Here is a 24,944-nt window from a genome sequence, read left to right as displayed (position 1 = left end):
TACCAACGACCTTTATTTTTCAATGAAAAAACCATTCATAAATATTTGTTGCACAGAAACAGAATCTAACAGAGTCTTGACGGAGCAGACACCATCAAGAAATACTGAACTAGATAGGGCCGTATCCAGGGGGGAGGGGTTACCCAGTTTGACCCCCCACCCCCCGAAACGTTTGTCTGACTCGTAAAAACGTAAAAAAAATGGATATAAACAAATTGTTTATGCGTTTTTTAGGTTTTTTCTTATGTACCCCCCCCCCAAAAAAAAAAAATTAGTAAAACCCCCTCCGAAAAAAAGTCCTGGGTACGGCCTTGGAATTAGATATTAGACAGAACTTCTGAAGCCCTTTAAAGTGACTCAAAAAGCGCTTGGACTCCGCAGCACACAATAGAAATATTACATAAAAAGCAGCACAACAGTCAATTATTATAAACAGCATAAAATTAGTTCCAGCACAAAATTATTATAAACAGCAGTAAAAAAATCAGTAAAATTAGTACTAAAGAGTTTTTTTTCATCATTCGGTAATAAGTGATATAAGTACTCGGTAAGTTTTTTTTATAGTGCTTTTTTTACCAACGACCTTTATCTTTTAATGATAAAATTAAATATTATTAAATATTTGTTGCACAGAAACAGAATCTAATCCTAGAAGAAATATATAATTTTGTTTTTAATAAATAACTGAACAAGTACTTAACAAAATAAATTAGCTGAACAAACAAGGGTATAAAGAAGGAATTTTCCCAAATATAGGAGGAAGGAGGGGGGAATGTTGTTCTTCTGATCTTTTTGTTAAAACAGGTATTTTTTAAAATCTAGGGGTAGGGGCAATTGGGAGTGCCTTTTATTTAATGAACTTTGACGAGCTAATCTCTCGCCAGGTTTTAAAATACCGGAGCTTTCTATATGTTATGACAAAATTAACATAAATGGGTTTGTATTATAAAGGTAAAATACAAGGAGAATCAGAATCCATAAGCGTTATAAATCGTAACGGGGGGGGGGGGGTCTCCAGTATCTATATTAAGGAAGAATTTCTTATGAATGTGTTTATTTATTTCAACTTAAATAAATATTTATCAATTGTGTTAATTTATTATATAAATAAATAAAAAAAAATTATTTATTTATGCCACTCTCAATATTTACGTAGTGCATCAAAGCCGTATCCGGGGGTGGGGTTACCCGGTTTGGACCCCCCCCCCCAAAAAAAAAAATTTGACCGAGTCGAAAATAAGTAGAAAATTAGTAAAACCTAGGTAAAAATCAGTAAAATTAGTCGAAAACTGAGTCAAAAATTAGTAACCCCCCCCCCCCTGAAAAAATCAAAAATTAGTAACCCCCCCCCCCCGAAAAAAAATCCTGGATCCGCCCTTGTAGTGCATAATTCTTTTATCTAATAATCCTAAGAAAATGAGACATCACTAATATCAGTAATTGATAAAGTGTGACTGACAGCCATACTTTATGTCAATAATTTTGACTTTTATTGAAGAAAGGGAAAGAAGAAAGAATACTTTACCTGTTTCATTTTCATCCTGTCACTTTTAAGTAGACGCAAACATACAGGGTCCTCAGTATCTCGAATGATTTGAGCAAAAACTAAATGAATTGCCAAAGGCGATACGAGTGCCTCAGTTGGAGAGAACACCTATAAAATAAATGTTTTCTATAGCCTTCATCTGGGTATCAGAATCAGGCGATATTAAAATTCAAGGATTTAAAAAAAAGCGGTATCATTTCCAGAAAATTGACCTTGATTAAAATATTGAGGCGCTTTATAAAAGACAGAAAACAGGATATAACCCTTTGCTCCAGTAAATTTGGAGATGATCCCATCATTGGAGATTCTCCAGTAAATTGGAGATGACCCCATCATTGAAGAAATTACAGTAAATTTGTAGATGATCCCATCATTGGAGATGCTCCAGTAAATTTGGAGATGATCCCATCATTGGAGATGTTCCAGTAAATTTGGAGATGATCCCATTATTGGAGATGGTCCAATAAATTTGGAGATGATCCCATGATTGGAGATGCTCCAATAAATTTGGGAATGCTCCTATCATTGGAGATGCTCCGGTAAATTTGGAGATGATCCCATCGCTTTAGTAGGGACAAAGTAGACAAATTATTGATTGTTTTTTTATGCTCTCTCATATATAATAATCGTTTCAATTGCAAATACAATTCAAAGACCTTAAATGGATCCTAAAGTGACACATATTTCCAATTATTGCCTTTAGATGACTTAGACAGAATGGTTTTCACGAATCAAAAATTTCAGCAAACCCATTTTAACAAAGAAAAAATGGCGCGCCACGAAATGATAAGTAACGAATAAATATTAATATTTATTAAGAAAAAATAAATAAACTTAAATAAATTTAATTAAAAATAAATTATTTTAATTATTTGTATTTTTTATTTTAGTTTAGTATTAAAATTTCACATTTAAATTAAGCAAAAATTAAATTAAATTAAAGTTATTTTAAATAGATTTTCAATAAAATTTTATATATTATCATATATTATATATTATATTATATTATTATAATTTTATATAAATTTTATATATTATATATATTATTATATTTCAATAATTTTATATTATATTATATTATACATTTATTATTATATCATATTATATTAAACATTTTTTTATAGTATATTATACAAAATTTCATATTGTATAAACTTAAAAAAATCTAATTAAATAATTATTATTAATCTTATATGTTAATTTTATATTTTAATTGTTTAGATAATTTATTTTAAATAAATAAATTTAATAACAGATAAATATATGCTTTAGACTATACATGGGACCATTAAGGGGGGCAGTGAGTGCATTTTAAGGGTAGCGGCCATCTTAATGAAAGAAGTATCAATGAGGCTATCAAAGAACATAAAATAAGGAATGCAACGGTACTACTTTTACTGTCACTGCTCTCGTCGAGTAGTGACAGGGATTATTAATGTCCATTAAAGGGCTTTAAATTGAATCAGCCAAAATCAAAACCTGCATTAAATCAAAAACGTTCAAAAATTAAACAAAAAAACAAGTTTTTTTTAACTGAAAGTAAGGAACGACGTTAAAACTTAAAACGAACAAAAATTATTCTGTATATGAAAGGGGATGTCCCCTGCTCAACGCGTCGCTCTTTACGCTAAAGTTTTTTATTCTTTAAAAAAATAAGAGTTGTGAGAAAGTGAAACTTTAGCGTAAAGAACGAGGCGTTGAGGAGGGTACAGCCCCTTTCATATACGGAATAATTTCTATTCGTTTTGAGTTTTAACGTCGTTCCTTACTTTCAGTTAAAAAAAACTTGTTTTTTATTTAATTTTTGAACGTTTTTGATTTAATGCAGGTTTTGATTTTGGCTCACCTTACATGAATATTTAAAACAAAATTTGCATATTAATTTTACTTTTATTTGGTTAAGTGGCTTTCGCGAAAATTGTTTAATTTTATTTACGAACGTTTTTATTAGTAATAAATATACGTAGCTTACGAATTAACTTACGTAACGAACTTCTATAATCATATATTTTTAATATGTATATTAGGGGGCTCGCCCCCTAGTCAATACCTCGCTCTTTAAGCTAAAGTTCGAATTTTGTTCCAATTCTTTAAAATGACCTCTTAATCACAAAGGCCGTTATTTAGAATAAATAGCTCTTATGAAAGTACTAAAAAATCTTTGGCTTAAAGAGCGAGGTATTGACTAGGAGGTGAACCCAATCATATACATAATATTTTTCTGTTTGTTTTAATATTCTCTGTTCGTTTTAAATTTTGATGTTACTCCTTATTTTCAGTTGGAAAACTTGTTTTTTTTACATTTAATTTCTGATCTTATTTTTAAATAATGCTGGGAAATCCGGCGCCCCCTTCATAGCAACGTCCCTCCCCCCATGAAAACTTCCTTCATGGAAAGATCTTCCCACATAACCCCCGACCCACCCACCCCCTACTACCAGAGAAAAATCCCCCCTGAAAACGTCTGTATACTTCCTAATAACCAATACTATATGTTAACATTGGGTAAAGTTCATAATTCAGCCCTCCCCGGAAAAATTCCCCCTGAAAACGTCTGTATACTTCCTAATACCAGTACTATATGTTAACATTGGGTAAAATACATAATTCAAAGCCCTCCCCCCGGGGACTTTGGGGGATTAAGTCATCCTAAAGGACGTAGTTATCATATTTTAAACCATGCTGAACAAAATGGCTATCTCAAAATTTTGATCAGGTGACTTTGGGAAAAAAAATGAGCGTAGGAGGGGGCCTAGTTGCCCTCCATTTGTTTTGGTCACTTAAAAAGGGCACTAGAACTTTAATTTCCGATCCATTGAGTCCTCCCACGATATTCTAGGACCACTAGGTCAATACGATCACCCTCCCCAAAAAAAAAAAAAAAAAAAAAAAAAAAAAAAAAAAAAAAAAAAACGCACCGGTGATCTTTCTTCTGGCAAAAACTACAAAATTCCACATTTTTGTAGATAGAACAATGAAACCTCTACAGTAGGGTTCTCTGATACGCTGAATATGATGGTGTGATTTTCATTAAGGTTCTATAACTTTTCGGGGGTCTTTCCCTCTTTTTTCGAAAATCAGCCAAATTTTCTCAGGCGCGTCACTTTATAAGTTTAGGGTAGGAATAAACTTTATGAAAGTTATATATTTGAATTCAGAATTGAAATCTGGTTCTTTTGATGTATCTATTGGTATCAAAAACCCGTTTTCTAGAGTTTCGGTTACCATTGAGCCGGGTACTTACTTACAGTTCGTAACCACGAACTGTTTGATTCATTTTTTACTCCCTCTCGTAAAGTTTCTACTTCTCTTAATTTCTTTCTTATGACCTCTTTCCTCCTCATTCGAGAACGTCCTATTGTTCATTTGCAGGGGCCTCGTTAGGGGGCAGGGATGTTCGTTTGGCCCCAGATGGCGTGCCAAAAGCCAAATTTCCAGCAGCCTAACATTTTTCATCGAGGAGTGCATATAGCTGTGTTAGTCTTAGGCAACTAACACTTATGAAACTACGCCGTTACCCTGAAAATTCACCCCCCCTCCTTTATTCTAACGGTCCCATGTATAGCCCCAACTATTTATTTGTTTGTTATTACATTTATTTATTTAAAATCATTTATTTAAATAATTAAAATTTTTCATTTTTCATTCGTAAAATCTGACCCTACCATCTCAATCTTTTTTTCATTGTATTTGGTAAATATAAAAAAAATAGATATATTAGTATACTTAGACGTACGAATCATATGGCGGGGGGTAGGGGGTGAATCTACTTTATGTAATTTTATAGACAAATTTCGGGGACGTAAAATATAGTAATTCTGCACTTCACAAAAATAATAAAGATTCAATGTTGTCACGACTTAGTAAGGTTACAAAGACATCCTTCGCTCTTTTATACCTCCCCCCCTGATGACGGAGCAGAATTCTGCCCCAGAAATCCAAAAAAGATTGAGCCTAAAATGTGCTGTTTAGGATTTTCAGGCATCTTGGAAAGGTACTCTATCCCCCTACCCCTAAAATAGTAATATAGAACACACTTTAGAGATACAGAAACCACTAGATGTCTTGAAAAGTAGAAAGTAAATAAAAAAGACAGATTAGAGCAATCGATACAACATGCTGGTTTTAGGGGAAGAACTTTCAGTTTGGCGAAATAACATCATTTGAAATGTTATAATTATTTTTATTACTATTGTTATTGTAGTTTATTACAATTGTAGAAACGACAATTGTAGTTTATCAATATTGGTGGTGGTTTTTATGTGTTTTCAGTTAATTTAGAATTTATCTATGTTTCTTCTGCGCTAAAGACGCCTCGTTTTATGCAGGTGAAATATCCGCGTCGTTTTGGTTTTTTATCTTTTCCCTACCGGCCGTAGTCTAGTTTGTTCGTTTCTTCATTGAGTTTTCTCTCTTTGTTCTTTGTCACAACCGAATTGACTTAACACTAACCTCTTTTCTGACATGCATTGACCAAGGAACGTTATTATAAGTAAAAAACGATGCCTGCAAAGGACTGTGAAGTTTGGTTCTCTGCACATCAACTGTGTCTTCACCATTTTCAAAATTGTTTCTACCAGCCTCCTTGTCTCGATGGATCTTAATATCACCTAGATTAAAAAAAATTATAAATCTATAAAAGGGAAATATATGTTTATTTTTGTTACAAAACACACGGTTCACGCTAGTCCTGGTAATTACATACTTAAAAGCTATAGAAGGCTTCCACTGGAATTTTAGCAACATCCCCAGATTAGCATGCGAGAAAAAAAATCAATGTTTGAAAAACGAATGGAAACACATTAAATAATGACAATATGTCTACTCTCTCTAAGCGCGTCATATATTATGATACATAACATATATAGTACCGGAATCCAGGGTTTCGCCCGAGCCCCGGCACGCGGGAGACTTGCATATTTGATTCTCTAATTACGCACAAGCATAATCATTGCAGTGTTCTTTTTTTATAAGTCATAATTCTTCAAATAAGCAATTTCAATTGAATTAAGAAACTCTGGCGTGAATTCAATTCCTCCTTCCTGTTAATGCATCAAAGAATCATCCATTAAATGGGATTTTTTTTCCTGGAACACGTTGTGATTCTCACTGTTGCTTCTCTTCTAATAGAAGATTTTGCTAACGATTCGATGTGATCATCCCTGCCACTTTTCTTCTAATCGGAGTTTTTTTTTTTGTCCATTATTTTCATTTGGGATTCGTTTCCTTGCTTGATATCCCATGTCTTCTAGCCACAGATCTCGTTGCACTTCATCTTCGTGCATCATTACCTCAAAGATTTTTCCATGGCTTTTGCTTTAGCTGTTCGGATTCATTCAAAATAATGTGTAGCTTCGTACGACGTCATAGATACCAAAAAACTTGTTTCTCAGCTTTACACTAGTCGTTATATTTTTGGCTCTAATTGCATTGTTATATAATTCAGTAACAACCAGAATGTTCCAATGCCTATGCCCTCTGAAATAACTAAATTATGCATTGCCATTATTATCGTTTTATTCTTTAGTTTCAAGTCATATGGTGGCAAATCAGAAAATTTCGGTTGAATTAAGAAATTCGGGCAGGAATTTAATTCCTCCTTCCTGTTTATCCTTTGCAGACACTAAAATAACGCGTCTCTTAGTTTATTGTAATTTCTGAAATATCTAAATTGTGCAATAGCACAATTATCGGTTATTCTTTAGTTTTAAGTCACATTTTCTTTTGCGATTCAATGTAATTTTTACTATTTCTTGTTTCATACCTTTTTTTTAGCTGTTTTGAGTCATTTGTCATCTTGTGTAATTTTATACGTGTCATAAATGCAAAAAAACAAAAACAAAAAAACAATTCTTCTTTCTCGTTTATCCTTTACAGACTTTACTCCCTAAACTAACATATTCCTTCATTCTATTGTAATTTTGCTTTGTCTTCTAGCCGTAGATTTCGTTGGGCAACATTTCCGTTTGGAATTCAATATACTTTTTATGTAAGTTTTTTTTTTTCTCGAAATGTATATAAATGTAGCATCACTCAAATGAAATCTTACCAAAAATTGAGGCTCTAAACAAATTTTCTCAAACTTGTGACCTATCTAGACCTTTTTTAAGGCCAGAAAATCCCAGGGTGCCAATTTTCAAAAAGAATGTATCTGAAAATAAATATAAAACCCCAAAAAATATTTCCCACATAATTATTACAATATTAAATTTTCTATATGAATTTGCTCAAAACAACCGATGACCTTATAGTTGCCATCCTTAGCAATAGTAATTTATTATAATCTTAAATTTATTTGTTATTATTATCGCTTGTGGTACCGTCACTGCAAGGATTTATTTGTAAGTATTTAATTAAGTAAAGCTAATCAATCATAGGTAATACATACAAACAAATAAAATATTTAAACAATCATTTACACCTATTAATAACAGCATGAATTTTGCTGCACAAAAATTATATCTCCAGCTGCACAGATTGTAAATTTAATATGGTGATGTACACAGAATCATAGCTAATATAGTCACACAAAACGCGTCTTATGTCGTTTTGCATATCTAAATTTGCTAAACATTCTTTACAGTAATTTAGCTAACAGAAAAATCCAGCTTTTACGTTGATCAGAATTCTAAGATCCAGCCATGAATCTGAAGCATTCAGGAAGGGGGAGGGGGCAAGGATATTTTTCAAATTTCTTCTAATTAAGATACAAAAAAAACAGATTTAAAAATCTAGAAGAAGGAGGTTTCAATGAAAACACCAAAAAAAGACATTTTTCAAAATCTAGGGGGGGGGGTAATTGCGAAAACTTATTCGGAAATACACCCTAGTAAATTGGAAAAGAAGCATTAAGAAAGAAGATATCTTTTTCTAAGATATCTCTTTCTTTCTCCATGCCTTTTTCTTTGTCTGTCAGGATCCATTTGCCATCTTTTGTAATTTTGCATGCATCGTAGATATTTAAAATGATAAGAACGCTCCAGGGGAAAAAAGTGACGTAATTTTTTTGTCTTTGAATATAGATATAAATGTGATGTTACTCAAATGATTCTTTTTCTGGCATGAATTCAATTCCCCTTTCCTCTTTATCCTTCAAAGACATCAAAATAACTTCATAACATTCCAGGGTGGTTAAGAAATTCAGACATAAGTTCATTTTCTCTGTCTTGTGTATCTTTGCAGACGCTAAAATAGCACTTCTTCATGCTAGGGTGAAAAATCAGCAATTTCCATAGAATTAAGAAATTCTGGCTTGAATTCGATTCCGTCTTCCTCTTTATCCTTCTCAGACTCACGCACGCTAAAATAACACGTTCCTTCATCCCGTTCTAATGTTGCTTTGTCTTTTAACCGCAGATTCAGTTGTGCAACATTTTCATTTGCAATCCAATGTGATTTTTGCTGTTTCTTGTTCCATACTTTTTTCTTTAGCCCTACAGAGTAATTTGTCATCTGTGAAGCTTTGCATACGAAAACATTACGACCAGTCCTGGGGGAAATGATGAAATTTTGGCTCTTGAAATGTATATAAATGTGGCATCACTCACATGAAATCTTACCAAAAATTAAGGCTCTAAAAAATTTTTAAACTCGTGACCTATCTAAACTTTTTTTTCAGGCCAGAAACTCCCAGAGTGTCAATTTTCAAAAAGAATGTATCTAGGAATAAATATAAAACCCCAAACAATATTTCCCACAGAAAAATTACAATATAAATTTTTTTATATGAATTTGTTTAAAACAACCAATGACTTTATAACTACCATCCTCAGCAATATTAATTTATTATAATCTTTAATTTATTTGTTATTATTATTGTTTGTGGTACCGACACTGCACGGATTTATTTGTAAGTACTTAATGAAGTAGCGCTAATCAATGATAGGTAATACATAAAAATAAATAAAATATCCAAACAATCATTCTCACCGATTAACAACAGCATGAAATTTGCTGCACAAAAAATTATATCTCCAGCTGCACAGATTGTAAATTTAACACGATGATGTACACAGAATCATAGCTAATATAGTCATGTCGTTTGCATATCTAAATTTACTAAACATTCTGTAGAGTAATTAATATTATATATAGTAATTATCAGTAATTAAAGTCTGTACAGCTAACACAAAAGGTTTCAACGAAAAGACAAAAAAAAGGATTTGTCAAAATCTAGCCTAGGGGGGTAATTGCAAGAAATCTATTCGGGAATACACCCAATTAAATTGGAAAAGAAGCATTAAGAAAGAAGATATCTTTTTCTAACGGATAGATTTGGATGTTACGGCTGTCTTGAGCTGTATAATTGTTGTTGTATGATTATTTCATGGTTGCATAGAACGATTGTAGTTATTGTTGTAGGTTTTTCCTGTCAGAACTTCGAATTTATCGATTGCAGTTCAACTTGGAAAAACTTTAAAAACTTTTTTGCTGTATTAAAGCAGCTTTCAGGTTAGACAGGTCTTTGCAGTTCAGGGTGTAAACCTACAATCTCCTAGAAGGCAGGTGCGCATCAATTTTTCTGAGGGGGAGGGGGGGGGTCAATAACCAAGAAAATATGTTGTTCTAGTGGTTATACTCGGATTTCGAGTTTGTCTCCAAGTGTGTAATTATGGATGGATAATTGTGTCATAGGAAGGTCTATGCATTTCCCAGTTCAAACCTGCAATATCCATGTATATGAAAACTCTACCAGGTGGAAGCCAAGAACCATCAAAACATAATTATTAGAACATAAACAGTTATAACAGTTAGAACGTAATGACGGTGATAATGATAAGTGGCTACAACGACTTCAAGCATAAAGTTTAGAAAAAAACCGTTAATAACTTTACGACTAAGGTAAGGGTAGCCACGTTATTCACATCCAAAGGAAGGCACACCCTTCGTAAGGCAATAGATAATCTCAAATGGCTAAATTTATGCTCTCGTAAATTAATAAAGATCCCCTAATCGTATTCTTTATCCATAAAAAGAAATATTTGCCACCTCCCCTCTCCCCTGAGCTCAAAAATACTGGCTCTAGCACTTTAACTTCATCCCTCCAATCCGTTAGACAAAACAGAGCAGACTTAACGAGGCTATAACCTTGAAAAGAGTTACTTAATAGAAAAAAAAACAAAAAAAACACGCCTCCCTTTTAGGCGAATTCTATATCCATCTGCGCGTACATATAGTCTAATTTTGATTTTTTTTTTTTTTTTTTTTTTTTTTTTTTTTTTTTTTTTTTTGTTCTCCACAAATACAACTATAGCCCAAAACAAATCTAAAAATCACCATTGTCAAGCTCAAACTCATGGCCTCAAGATTTGACCTCTATTGCGCTTAATTATGAGCCAGCTACAATTGAAATTTGTACGACCTTAACACGTTAATACACATAAAAACTTAGGTTCGCATATACGGGTTTTCTCTATGATTACCGAAACTGTTAATTAAGATATTAACATATTAACATATTATAATATGTTATTAACATATTATAACATATAACATATTATAATATATCATTATTATATATCAATTGTCAATATGTCAATATTATTATATGTCAATTATAATATATCAATTAAAATAATTGTCAAGTATAGTCAATTATTGATGACAATGACCTTACAAAGCCACTTTTTTTAGGTAAAAAATAAAAAAATAAAAAACCTTCTTTTAAAGATTTTTTTTTAGAAAAGAGGACAATTCATGGTCTGTAAAATCTAATTATAGGCCAATCATAGGTCGATTATTGATGATCATAAATCTGAAACGTCACTTCTTTAAGGTAATGCTAGCATAAACGTTCTTATGAACGTTTATTTATTTTTTTAAGAAAGGACAGCAGCTTACGGTCTATAGAACCTGATCATAGAAAGATAAAGACCAAAATAAACCGATCATAGGTCGATCATTGATGATCATAAATCTGAAACGTCACTTCTTTAAGGTAATGCTAGCATAAACGTTCTTATGAACGTTTATTTATTTTTTTAAGAAAGGACAGCAATTTACGGTCTATAGAACCTGATCATAGAAAGATAAAGACCAAAATAAACCGATCATAGGTCGATCATTGATGATCATAAATCTGAAACGTCACTTCTTTAAGGTAATGCTAGCATAAACGTTCTTATGAACGTTTATTTATTTTTTTAAGAAAGGACAGCAATTTACGGTCTATAGAACCTGATCATAGAAAGATAAAGACCAAAATAAACCGATCATAGGTCGATCATTGATGATCATAAATCTGAAACGTCACTTCTTTAAGGTAATGCTAGCATAAACGTTCTTATGAACGTTTATTTATTTTTTTAAGAAAGGACAGCAATTTACGGTCTATAGAACCTGATCATAGAAAGATAAAGACCAAAATAAACCGATCATAGGTCGATCATTGATGATCATAAATCTGAAACGTCACTTCTTTAAGGTAATGCTAGTACAAACGTTCTTATGAACATTTTTTTTATGACCGTTTATGTATTTTTTTAAGAAAGGACAGCAACTTACGGTCTATAGAACCTGATTATAGAAAGATAAAGACCGAAATAAACCGATCATAGGTCGAACATTGATGATCATAAATCTGAAACGTCACTTCTTTAATGTAATGCTAGTACAAACGTTCTTATGAACGTTTTTTTTATGACCGTTTATGTATTTTTTTAAGAAAGGACAGCAACTTACGGTCTATAGAACCTGATTATAGAAAGATAAAGACCGAAATAAACCGATCATAGGTCGAACATTGATGATCATAAATCTGAAACGTCACTTCTTTAAGGTAATGCTAGTACAAACGTTCTTATGAACGTTTTTTTTATGACCGTTTATGTATTTTTTTAAGAAAGGACAGCAACTTACGGTCTATAGAACCTGATCATAGAAAGATAAAGACCAAAATAAACCGATCATAGGTCGATCATTGATGATCATAAATCTGAAACGTCACTTCTTTAAGGTAATGCTAGTACAAACGTTCTTATGAACGTTTTTTTTATGACCGTTTATGTATTTTTTTAAGAAAGGACAGCAACTTACGGTCTATATAACCTGATCATAGAAAGATAAAGACCAAAATAAACCGATCATAGGTCGATCATTGATGATCATAAATCTGAAACGTCACTTCTTTAAGGTAATGCTAGCATAAACGTTCTTATGAACGTTTATTTATTTTTTTAAGAAAGGACAGCAACTTACGGTCTATAGAACCTGATCATAGAAAGATAAAGACCAAAATAAACCGATCATAGGTCGATCATTGATGATCATAAATCTGAAACGTCACTTCTTTAAGGTAATGCTAGTACAAACGTTCTTATGAACGTTTTTTTTATGACCGTTTATGTATTTTTTTAAGAAAGGACAGCAACTTACGGTCTATAGAACCTGATTATAGAAAGATAAAGACCGAAATAAACCGATCATAGGTCGAACATTGATGATCATAAATCTGAAACGTCACTTCTTTAAGGTAATGCTAGTACAAACGTTCTTATGAACGTTTTTTTTATGACCTTTTATGTATTTTTTTAAGAAAGGACAGCAACTTACGGTCTATAGAACCTGATTATAGAAAGATAAAGACCAAAATAAACCGATCATAGGTCGATCATTGATGATCATAAATCTGAAACGTCACTTCTTTAAGGTAATGCTAGTACAAACGTTCTTATGAACGTTTTTTTCATGACCGTTTATGTATTTTTTTAAGAAAGGACAGCAACTTACGGTCTATAGAACCTGATCATAGAAAGATAAAGACCAAAATAAACCGATCATAGGTCGATCATTGATGATCATAAATCTGAAACGTCACTTCTTTAAGGTAATGCTAGTACAAACGTTCTTATGAACATTTTTTTAATGACCGTTTATGTATTTTTTTAAGAAAGGACAGCAACTTACGGTCTATAGAACCTGATTATAGAAAGATAAAGACCGAAATAAACCGATCATAGGTCGATCATTGTTGTTTTTAAGGCAAAGCAAGCAAAAAACATTCTTATATTTTTTTTATTTTTTATTTTTATTTTTTTTTTATTTTTTTTTTATGAAAAGAAAGCAACTCACGGTCAACAAAATTTGATTTATCAATAAGCTGTGACTGTGACGAAAATTTTCTGCTCATATGGCTTTCAGATATCTTCCTTGCTTCCAGGTTTGGAGTTGAGCTAGGACTATAGTAGCTACTTGGAGGAGATGAAGAGGATCTAGGTCGCTGATCTAGCATTTGGTGGGCTGACACGCGGCGAACACGATCCGTCTCATCCTCCTATAACAAACGAAAATAAAACATTAGCTTATTGAGACAGGCTTTTAGCAATGAGCTAAAAAGATGATTTGTAATTCTCTAACAAGACAATAACAACCTATAACAACCAAAATGGAATATTAGACTGTCTAATTATACTTTTGGCAATAAGCAAAGACATCACGAGGCCCCAAAAAGAAAATAAAAGCCGAAAACAGATTATAAAATTTTTTGACTAAAACTAAAATAATTTCTGTTCGTTTTAAGTTTTAATGTCGCTCCTTACTGTCAGTTAAAAAAAACTTGTTTTGTTTTATTAAATAACAACCAAAAACAGAATATTTAGTTGTTTGATTATTGCCAAACAACCTTTTGGCAACGAGCAAAGAAGATTTCACGTGCCTCTGACAAGAAAATTAAATAAAAAAAAACAAGTTTTTTTTAACTGAAAGTAAGGAGTGACATTAAAACTTAAAACGAACAGAAATTATTAAGTATATGAAAGGGGATGTCCCCTCCTCAATACCTCGCTCTTTACGCTAAAGTTTTTTATTGTTTTAAAAAATAAAGTTGTGTGACAGATTCAAACTTTAACAAGAAGTTAAAAACCTATTACAACCGAGAACAGAATATTGTTCAATTAAATTGTTCAGTCGCTTTTTTATATTGCAGCAAATATAAAACATTTAATTTTGCAACTAGCCTTTTGGTAATGTGCAAAAAACCTTTGAATAGCCTCTAACAAGAACATAACAGCCTATATTAACCGAAAACAGAATACTAAATTTTTCAGTTATTTTTTTTTTTTTTGTAATGAACAAAGAAGATTTTACGAGCCACTAACAAGAAAATAATAACCGAAAGCAGAACATAGAACTATTTAATTATCATTTTGGCATTGAGAAGAAAAGCATTTAGGAGCACTAACAAGAAGACGACAAACTATAATAGCCAAATACAGAATATTAAATTGTCCAATCACCTGTTTGGTAACGAAGAAAAAAGCTTCCACGAGCCTCTAACAAAAGTATAATAGCATATAAGAACCAAAAATAGAATATTGAATAGTTCAATTGCTTTTTTGGCCACGAGCAAAGAATACTTCACGAACCACTAACAAGAAATAGCAACCGAAAATGAAACAAGTAATTGTTTAATTAGCCTTTTGGTAATGAGGAAACAAATTTCAAGAAACTCTATGGAAAGTAAAACAGCCTATAACAGAATATTGAATCGTTTAATCCGGAACGGAAGATAAAAAAACGGAAAACGGAATCCAAAAACGGAAGATCAAATTGTTCAATTAGCCTTTTGGCAACAAGTAAAAAAGCTTTCGTGAACCTTAACAAGAAGGCAAATTATGCAATTAGACTTTTGGCAATGATCCAAGAAGCTATAGAGAGCATTTAAAAAGAAGATAAAGGATATAACAACGAAATCAGAACATTAAATTTCTCAAAAGCCTTATCACAATGAGTAACGAAGGTTTCGCTTGCCCCTAATTAAAAGATAGGAATTTCTGTCGTCCAGTGCTAAGTGCAAGAGTGCCAGTGCCAGAGCGCCAGTGCCAGAGTGCCAGACCAATTTGATTAAAAATTTGTAAAAGACAATAATTGGAAAAGGTTACAAGTAAAAGTTTTTGGAAAAATACAAAGGATATTACTTTACTTAGACTTAGGTCCAAGTACAATATTCTGTCGTCCATGACGTCAAACCCATGGAGAACTCCAACACCAAACATCATAAGGCACGCGATTGCTGCCTAATCTAACCAAGCGTCTCCGTCATAATTTCGTCCGTCCAGTTGATTCGAGAATTCGTCGAAGACAATTTTTTTAAAACTTCAGACTCTTTTCTCTAGCTATTTTGTCAGCGCCCAGCTTTCATTACATTAGTACTTACAAGGGATTACTATTGAAGGATATACAAAGGATATACTAGAACTAATATTAACAAATCGTTTCTGATCCAAGTCAGCCGGAGCCGTGGATACTTCTCCATGGCTTCTCCACAATTAACATAAGTTGAGCTCAAGACCCCTATGCCTTCCCAAGGCCAGAACAAAATTTGCACTTTACTGAAAAAATACAAATGAATTTACATTGTCAATTTGATTTACGTATGCTGATATTTAGCAATCAAAATGTTAATATTATTTGATAGATTAAAGTTATAAAAGTAAAACCATTCATATTTTTTTCAGTAAAGTGCAAACTTTGTTCAGGCATTGGGAAGACATAGGGGTTTTGAGCCTAACTTATGTTAATTTATGTTCGTTTTGAGTTTGACTCGGTTATTTATTGTAATTTCTGATCGTTTTGGGTTTCATTTATTTATCGATGCTGATTTGTGGTAGTTTCACGCTTGGTAGATTATTTGATTTTATGTTTGCTCATTTTTTGTTTAATGGAGTTCTTTACTTTTATTTGAAAAACTTATTTTGTGGCAACATTTTTTTTTAATTAATTTCTGCTCGTTTTATATTGACATAGTCTTTTCAGGGAAAAAGAAAATACTACTTTAAATCTTTTCGTTTTTTTTAAGACTTTATATTTTGGCCTGCTATTTGTATGCTGGAGAAAATGTTTCAGCAATTTTTAAAAAAATACACCCTTTTAAAAATCTGAACACAAATAGTAGTGTTTAATTTAGCTTCATACCTCCTCTAGTTGACCTGAAATGGAAAACTTGATACCATTCTCAAAAAAATCTGTTTACTTTCTTTGATAGCTTGGTTACACTTACGCTATTTTAATTTGGTTAAATTTTAAGAGCAGAAGTAGCCCCGAAAGTTTGAACATAATACCCTCAGCCGTTGGGGTACTGCTGAGATGCCTTATTGGGAATTAGCATTGACACAGTGCATTTTGATTCAACCTTAAGGCAACATTTAGTTTTTAAACATAATGCGCAAATGAGAGGGTGGGCCTGGGGGGAGGATTAGTTGCCCTGCAATCACTTTCGACTATTAAAAAGGGCATCAGCCCTTTCTATTTCCAATCGAATAACCCCTTATCGAAGTTCCCCACGACTACTCCTTGGATACAAAGTGCCCTGGTCTAAACAACAAGAACAAAAAAAAAATAAAAAAAATACATTATGCCCACATCGATCTTCACTATAAAAATGTCAAGCCTTCCAATGACTTTCGACTATTAAAAAGGCCACTAGGCCTTTTGATTTCCAATCGAATGAGCCCTATTTGAAACGACAACGTTTTCTATAAACACCTAATATGCCCCCAGGGTAAATATTACAACCCTTACCCTAAGGGCTGTTAGGGTGGCTGTCATCCTCTAAGACCTAATTTCCGGAAATTTCAACAACGTTAAACAAAATGGCTATCTAAAAATTTTGATTGGATCTGTTTGGGGAAATGGTGGGCGTGAGAGAGGCGTTAGTCGCTCTCCAATCACTTTCAACTATTAAAAATGACACTAGTGCTTTCAATTTCCTATCAAATGAGCCCTTTTGAAGTTTCTACGGCAACAATTTCAATAAAAACCTTATATGCCCCCAGGCCATAACTTGCAACCCTTGCCCTGAGGGCTGAGGGGAGGGTTGCCATTCTCAAAGACCTAATTTCCAGAGCTTTCTACTACGTTGAACAAAATGGCTATCTGAAAGTGTTGATTGGATGTGTTTGGAGGAATGGTGGGTGTTAGAGGGGGCTCCAATCACTTTCGACTATTAAAAAGGGTACTAGCCCTCTCAATTTCCAATTGAATGAGCCCCTTTTGAAGTTTTACAACTACTCTATTTATAAAAACCTTATAAGCCCCCAGTGCATAACTTACAACCTTTTGCCATGGGGGCTCTGGGTTTGTCATCCTTGAATACATAATTTCCAGAACTTTCAACTACGTTGAACAAAATGGCTTTCTCTAAACTTTGATTGAATGTGTTTGGGGAAATGGTGGGTGTGAGAGGGGGATTAATTACTCTCCACTCACTTTCAACATTAAAAATGGCAATTTCAATTTCTAATCAAATGAGCCCTTTTCGAAATTTCTACAACAACTTTCTATATAAACCTTATATACCCCCCGGGCATAACTTCAAACCCTTGCACTGAGGGCTCTGAGGGGGTTATCATCCTAAAAGACCTAATTTCCAGAACTTTAACCTACGTTGAACAAAATAGATATCTCAAAATTTTAATGGGATGTGTTTGGGAAAATGATGGGCGTGTAGTCGCTCTCCAATCACTTTCAACTATTAAAAAAGGCACTAGCTCTTTCAATTTTCAATTGAATGAGTCCTTTTGAATTTTCTGCGACAACGCTTCCAATAAAAACTTATATGTCCCCAGGGCATAACTTAAAACCATTGCCCAGAGGGCTGTGGGGGGGGGGGGGGAGGTTGTCATCTTTAAAGACCTAATTTCCAAAACTCTCATCTGCGTTGAATAAAATGGTGATCTAAAAAATTTTGATTGGATATGTTCGGGGAAAAGGTGGGCGTGAGAGGGGGGTTAGTTGCCCACAATTCATTTTCTACTATTAAAAAGGGCACTAGCCCTTTGAATTTCCAATCGAATGAGATTTTTGTCAAGTTTCTACGACAAAGATTTCAATTAAAAGCCTTATATGCCCCCAGGTCATAACTTATAACCCTTGCTCTGAAAACTGTGGGGGGGGAGTGTTCTGCTCAAAGGAATAATTTCCTAAACTTTAAACTATGTGGAACAAAATGGTTATCTCAAAATTTTGATTGGATGTGTTTGGGGAATTGGTGGGCGTGGAAGGGGTGGTAGTTGCCTTCCAATCACTTTCGACTATTAAAAAAGGCACTAGCGATTTCAATTTCCAATCAAATGAGCCCTTTTTCAAGTTTCTACGACAGCGCGTTCTATAAAAGCCTTATATGCCCCCAGGGCATAACTTACAACCTTTGCCCTGAGGGCTGTAGGGGTTTGTCATCCTCAAAGACCTAATTTCCAGATATTAAACTGCGTTGAATAAAATGGCTATCTAAAAATTTTGATTGGATTTGTTTGGTGAAATGATGGGCGCGAGAGGGGGGTTAGTGGTCCTCCAATCACTTTCGACTATTAAAAAGTGCACTAGCCCTATGAATTTCCGATCGAATGTGCCTATTTTGGTTGTAAGTTATGCCCCAGGGCATAAATTACACCCATTGCCCTGAGGGCTGTGGGGGAGTGACCTCCTCAAGAACAAATTTTCTATCTGGAAATTAACTACGCTGAACAAAATAGCTATTTCAAAATTTTGATTGGATGTGTTTCGGGAAATGATGGGCGTGGAAGGGGCGTTAGTTGCCAGATATTAAACTGCGTGGAATAAAATGGCTATCTAAAAATTTTGATTGGATTTGTTTGGTGAAATGATGGGCGCGAGAGGGGGGTTAGTGGTCCTCCAATCACTTTCGACTATTAAAAAGTGCACTTGCCCTATGAATTTCCGATCGAATGCGCCTATTTTGGTTGTAAGTTATGCCCCAGGGCATAAATTACACCCCTTGCCCTGAGGGCTGTGGGGGAGTGACCTCCTCAAGAACAAATTTTCTATCTGGAAATTAACTACGCTGAACAAAATAGCTATTTCAAAATTTTGATTGGATGTGTTTCGGGAAATGATGGGCGTGGAAGGGGCGTTAGTTGCCTTCCAATCACTTTCGACTATTAAAAAGGACACAAGACACTCCAATTTCAAATTGAATGAGCCCTATTCGAAGTTTCTACGACAAATTCTTTGATATGAAGTGGCCTGGTCTAAAGGAAAACAAATAATAAATAATACATTGTGCCAACATCGTTTTTATATAACCCCAGGGCATAACTTAAAACCCTTGCCCTAAGGGTTGTGGGCGAGTGACCTCCTCAGAAATATATTTTCTATCTGGAAATCAACTACGCTGAACAAAATGGCACTACGCTGAATAACAAATGTTGATTGGATGTGTTTGGGGGAATGATGGGCGTGGGGGGGGCTAGTTGCCTTCCAATCACTTTCGACTATTGAAAGAGGCACTAGCCAGTCCAATTTCCAATCGAATGAGCCCTTTTCGAAGTTTCTACGACAGCTCCTTCGATACGAAGTGCCCTGGTATGAAAAAAGACAAAAACAAAAAAAAATAATAATATATTGTGCCAACATCGTTCTTTACTTAGGCAGCACTATTGCGCTGCCTATGATTAGCTATATCAGTTTGAGATAGAGAGAGGGTGGGCTAGAAGTCTTTCCTCTGTCCACTAAAATCATGTAAGCTAAATTGAGTGTGACACTAATAGATCGTGAGGGTTTTGCCTGATAAAAAAAAAAATCAAACATGTCTCAACAAAACAAAAAAGAGAAAGCCATTTTTTGGTGAGGATCCAAAACCAACAATTTGAAATTTTTCAGCTTACTTTTTCACTTGTAATCCGTGTAATTGTTTCAATCTCTTCAACACTCTGCCATCTTCCTCCATCTAAAAAAGAAGAAGAGATTTATAAGAAAAAAAAAGTTCAAAATTTTCTTTTCTGCTGAAAATTGTAATTGGCTAGAAACTTCAAAATAAAGACAACACTGCAGAATTGGCTGGTTTCACGAAAATAGAATCAATTTCGTCCCTATTTGTTAGCCTCTAAAGTTTATTCCTCGTACTGTAACTTCCTTGAATTGCAAAGGATAAACATTAAAAAGCAGAAAAACATTTTCCACATTTTGCCAAAAACATTTTGGAGGGGGATAAAAATGCTGTTTCCAAAAATAACGGCTGATGGGATCATTAAGTTTGAAGTTAATCCTCTTACCTTTTCTTTTTACCTTACTATACGTTTACCTTTTTCCACATTAATCACTTTTTACCTTACCTTACTTACTATTCATTTACCTTACCTCACTTTTAAAAATAATCTACCTTTTTTCAAAGAATCTTCCAAAATTTTTATGCAAAAAAATTAGGATATTCTAAAAAATCACTTCAACCCCACTCCCTTAACTTTTCACCCCTACTTCAATTAGTTATTAGAAGTATTGGTTCCAATACATGTTTCGAGATATTAAGATGACTTGTCCCCCAAATGTATCACTTAATTTATTTAAAACCCAGACCAAATATAAATTCAAAGTTGAAAAAACAGAAACAAAGAAAAACGGAATATGACAAAAGAAAGAAAACTAGCCTCTAAATCAAGGGCGGATCCAAGATTTTTTTTTTTTTGGGGGGGGGGGACAAAATAGGAAGATCCGATAAACTTGCGATAGGAGCAAGTTTAACTAACGCAAACTTGCGTTAATTAAGTAAATTACACTACTTTAGACTACGTTAGGGGGCGCCCCCTTGCCCCCGTGGATTCATCACTGCTCTAAATATCTCCTGACTCAATTTTCACGTGCTGACGAATACCCAAAGAGGAAGAAGAAGAAATAAAAATGAAAGTTAATGGCTTAAAGAGAATGTCAATAAAGCAAAGGGAACTATTTAACTGAGAGCAATGTACAGTGCTACAAATAAAGCCATTTGGTAATTAGATGTATTTTATTTACTTACTATCTTTGAAAACAATTAAATTAAAATTTTTATGTTTAAAACAATGCAAGTAAATAAACTCTTCTGTTCTCATGCCTCAGTGAAAATTGGTCCATACTTGAGAGATTAGTGGAAAAGATAAAAACTTAGGATAAAGAACAGAAATTGAGAGCGTGGTAGCCTCCGTCGCATTCATGATGATTTTTTTCCGTTTTCAGTTTATATGTCACTCTTTACTTTAATTTGTGCATATAAACTTTTATACCGTTCTATTTCTTTGGGTATTTCTTTGGGTATATTGGGTAGTTTTAATTGAACTTGTTACAATGCTTTCATATTGTATCTTTTATAGCATTCAACACTTTGAAACTGATCAGGGACAAAAATTTTAAAGCCATTTCCCAACCCCCTTAATACCCACTGCCAAAAAACTATTTTTTATTATTGGCCCAGGGAAGAATCTCTGACAGTTTTGTGCCGAATGGAAACCCAAGATCAAACATTCCCACCTCCGTTTCCAATATAATACCTATCAGTGAACAACAGCTAAATTTAATAAATTATGGTCCTTAGCCTAGGGGCTGGTTTATTAATAAAAAATCTCCGTATGCTAACGTTGTCCTTTTTGCTGATTGAAGACCCTTTCTAAGATGGTGCGTAATTTTTTTTATTTGCGCTGAGCAAACCTATCTAATATTTATTCTTCAATTTATTTAAATTGCGACAGACTGAATCAAAATGGAGATTCTTCTTCACTTGACAGTTTCAAATTTTAGGCTACAAAGGACTTGACTTTACTAGGTCACATGGTAAGGTCACTAGGACCATGTTAAGGACCACCGCAAAGGACATTATAAAGTCACAAATAGCATATTTGACTAGTCTTAATCAATAATTTGAAGTCACTATTTCCTCCTATAAATCATCAGTCTCCTAATAAGCTATTAGAATAAGATGATAAAAAGAGACCCAGCCCTTTCCTCCCTCCGACCCAATAGTCATTCCGAAGCCCTAACCGCTTACGGCTTCAATACTAAGATGAATAAATAATAGACAAATATTCCACTTTAGCATTGTTAGCGTATTCACGTTATTCATACTATTATCGTTATTCACCGATTAAGACAAGCCAATACACCAATTATAAACGGATAGCAAGTTGTCCGCAGTTGGGGTGGGAGGATGTTTTAAAAAGACTTAAGGTAAATTGGAACTTCCTGGAAGGCTGTAAAGAGGCTTTGAATATATTAAAATGGAGGAAAAGCGTGCGTAGCTGTGTTGGCCTCAGACGACTCGGTACTTTGGTGAGTTGTTATTAGCAGTAGTAGTAGGAATACACCAATTAGCACGTGTCTTAATAAGTACTTTGCTGCATCCATTTGCATGATCCATGGAATACTTACAGAGTTGTTTTTCCAGCAGCAGTTTTCTATGTTCAGATAGCTTTGTGACGGAACCTTGAGAACTATCTTCTTTGCTGTTTCCTTCTTCTCCCACTTGTTTATGCTTTGAGTTTTTCTTAGAATGTACCATTTCCAGTTTTGACCTAAGCTCTCCAGAAAGCTTCAGCTTCCCTATTGAACCTGGCGTGCTATGTTTCACTTCTTGTCTAAAAAAGAGGAAATTAATGGTAAAAAAATTGGGCTTATGAAAAGCCTATAGACCACCTCAACTTTTTAAATAAAATGCCATAGCAGCTACTGACATCTAAAAACATAGTTCTGAGTTCAAACAAAAGAATTCGACTCAACCCATTAGAATTCAAGAAGTGCACAATTGCAAAAATAAAGCAGTGGAGAACTCGAAATATCATGATTCGAAAAATCATATATAGTTTTTGCATCAGTCATAAGTTGTTATTGTTTTTTTTTTTTAACATCGTGAGATTTTAAATTATCCGAAAGCATAAAACCACGTTCTCTTAGTGGTGTTAATCGACGAAATTTTAGGGGAGAGAGCAAAGTGTGTTTTTCACAATCTAGGAGGGGGATGGGAACATTTGGCCGTTTTTTTAGTGTCAATAAATGGATTTTACGAAATCAGGGGGAGGGGGCACATAGTCCCCCCTCCAAAAAAAGACGTATTCTGTCTCAACCCAGCACAATTTTTTTCCGATATTATTTTTCGTTTCTTGAGAGCTAATTGTGCAATATTAATATAATGTATGTGCATTAGATTATGTTGTCTTGGACATTTCTATTTTTTATTGCTCCATCAATGTACCGCATAGCTGAACGGGTTCTAAATAAATTTACTTATCTATTCAGCAATAATATAATTAGTTTCAAGAGAAATCACGATGACAGCATATATTCTAGTGCTGCTCCCAGAATTGAATTTCGATGACTAGCGCGTCATCTACTCATGGTGAGCTATAATAAAATAGGTAAAATGACAAAAAAATTACAATTCTGGTTCGGAACAAGAATTTTAAGCGTAAAAGTACCCCCCCCCCTCCAAAAAAAAAATTGACAGGGTTTTGCTGGCTTGTAGGACAATAAAAGATAAAAGATAGGCCGATCACCTTATTTGAGGCTTTGGTGTACACCGTACATAGTCAATAAGCAGTGGTGTACACCGTACATGAGCAGTACGCACTGCTTATTTACATCATATACACTGATTTTAGCTGCTACTAGTTAAAATGTAGCATACCAGTAAAAGGTATATCACCTTATTTCAAGGTTTGGAACATATACTATATACACGCAATACATCGTATACACTGATTATATACACCATATATACTGATTTTAGTGCTATCAGTTAAAAGGTGGCATGACAGTAATATCACCTTGTTTGAGACTTTGTTATATACACCGTACGGAGTCATCTAGGTTCCATGATTTAATAAAAAAAAAATGTACGATACATTACTTATGGGTAGCGTTTTATTTTCCAATTAAGTGCTACGCGGATTTATTTTCCAAGATGTGAAAAAAAAAACACAAAGAAATACAGAAAACCATAAAAAATGCATAATTTGAGAAAAAAACTAATATGCATCAATTATATGGCAAATATAATAAATGTGGAGAAATATAAGCAATAGTGGGATGTTCCCAGATAATTGAAAATCTTGATAGGCTATTTGTAATGAGGAAATGGAATTAAAATATTAGAAATCAAGAAAATTTTGCGATTTGAATAAATCGTACAATCACCTTTCTTCCTCTTTCCCTGCCTTATTTGACTTTTTCACATCTTCTTCTTTAAATTCAAAAGAGTCAAAATGGATATCAAAGTCGTTCGCACTTTCTTCCTCTATAGACTGAAATGAAATAAATATTCAATTGTATATTAATAAGAAGCGAATAATAAAATTAGAACACGCAATAACAGAAAGAGGGAAAATAGAGATCACACTGACAGTGTTTTTATGCAACTTAGCTTCGACATTAAACTGTGATCAACATTGGACTGCACAGAGGTATGTAAACTACCCTCGTACACATCAAAACGAGTCTCGTTGGCGGGTGGGTGTATCAATCAGCAAAAAAGTAAAATAAGTGAAGTTTACTGAAAAGACAAACAAACCTTGACACTTAAAGAAACCCGAGCAGAAGCCCCCGATTCCCTAAGTGGATACCTGCTCGACTACAAGTTTAAAATATAACGTATTATATTATATAAATTATATTTATTAAGTCTTTAATTTAAACTATAGAAAGG

The 24,944-nt window shown here is 33.7% G+C and overlaps 1 protein-coding gene across 1 annotated transcript in view; it reads right to left on the bottom strand.

The window, feature by feature from the left end:
• The window catches only part of LOC148953711 (unconventional myosin-XV-like), a 548,203-nt gene that overhangs the window by 175,251 nt on the left and 348,008 nt on the right, over positions 1–24,944 (bottom strand). The window contains exons 33-38 of the mRNA XM_089108456.1: positions 24,437–24,543; positions 22,676–22,881; positions 20,167–20,228; positions 13,616–13,817; positions 5,999–6,156; positions 1,526–1,654 (exon numbers count right to left, since the gene is read on the bottom strand). Of these exons, the coding sequence (XP_088964582.1) occupies positions 1,526–1,654; positions 5,999–6,156; positions 13,616–13,817; positions 20,167–20,228; positions 22,676–22,881; positions 24,437–24,543 (864 nt within the window). The remainder of the gene's footprint in view (positions 1–1,525; positions 1,655–5,998; positions 6,157–13,615; positions 13,818–20,166; positions 20,229–22,675; positions 22,882–24,436; positions 24,544–24,944) is intronic.

The sequence above is a fragment of the Artemia sp. Qi Xiang Cuo genome, chromosome 3 (assembly GCF_049724085.1).
Source record: "Artemia sp. Qi Xiang Cuo chromosome 3, ASM4972408v1, whole genome shotgun sequence".
Classification (NCBI taxonomy): domain Eukaryota; kingdom Metazoa; phylum Arthropoda; class Branchiopoda; order Anostraca; family Artemiidae; genus Artemia; species Artemia sp. Qi Xiang Cuo.
Note: the sequence above shows the minus strand (reverse complement) of the source record. Positions and strands in the feature narration are given on the sequence as shown.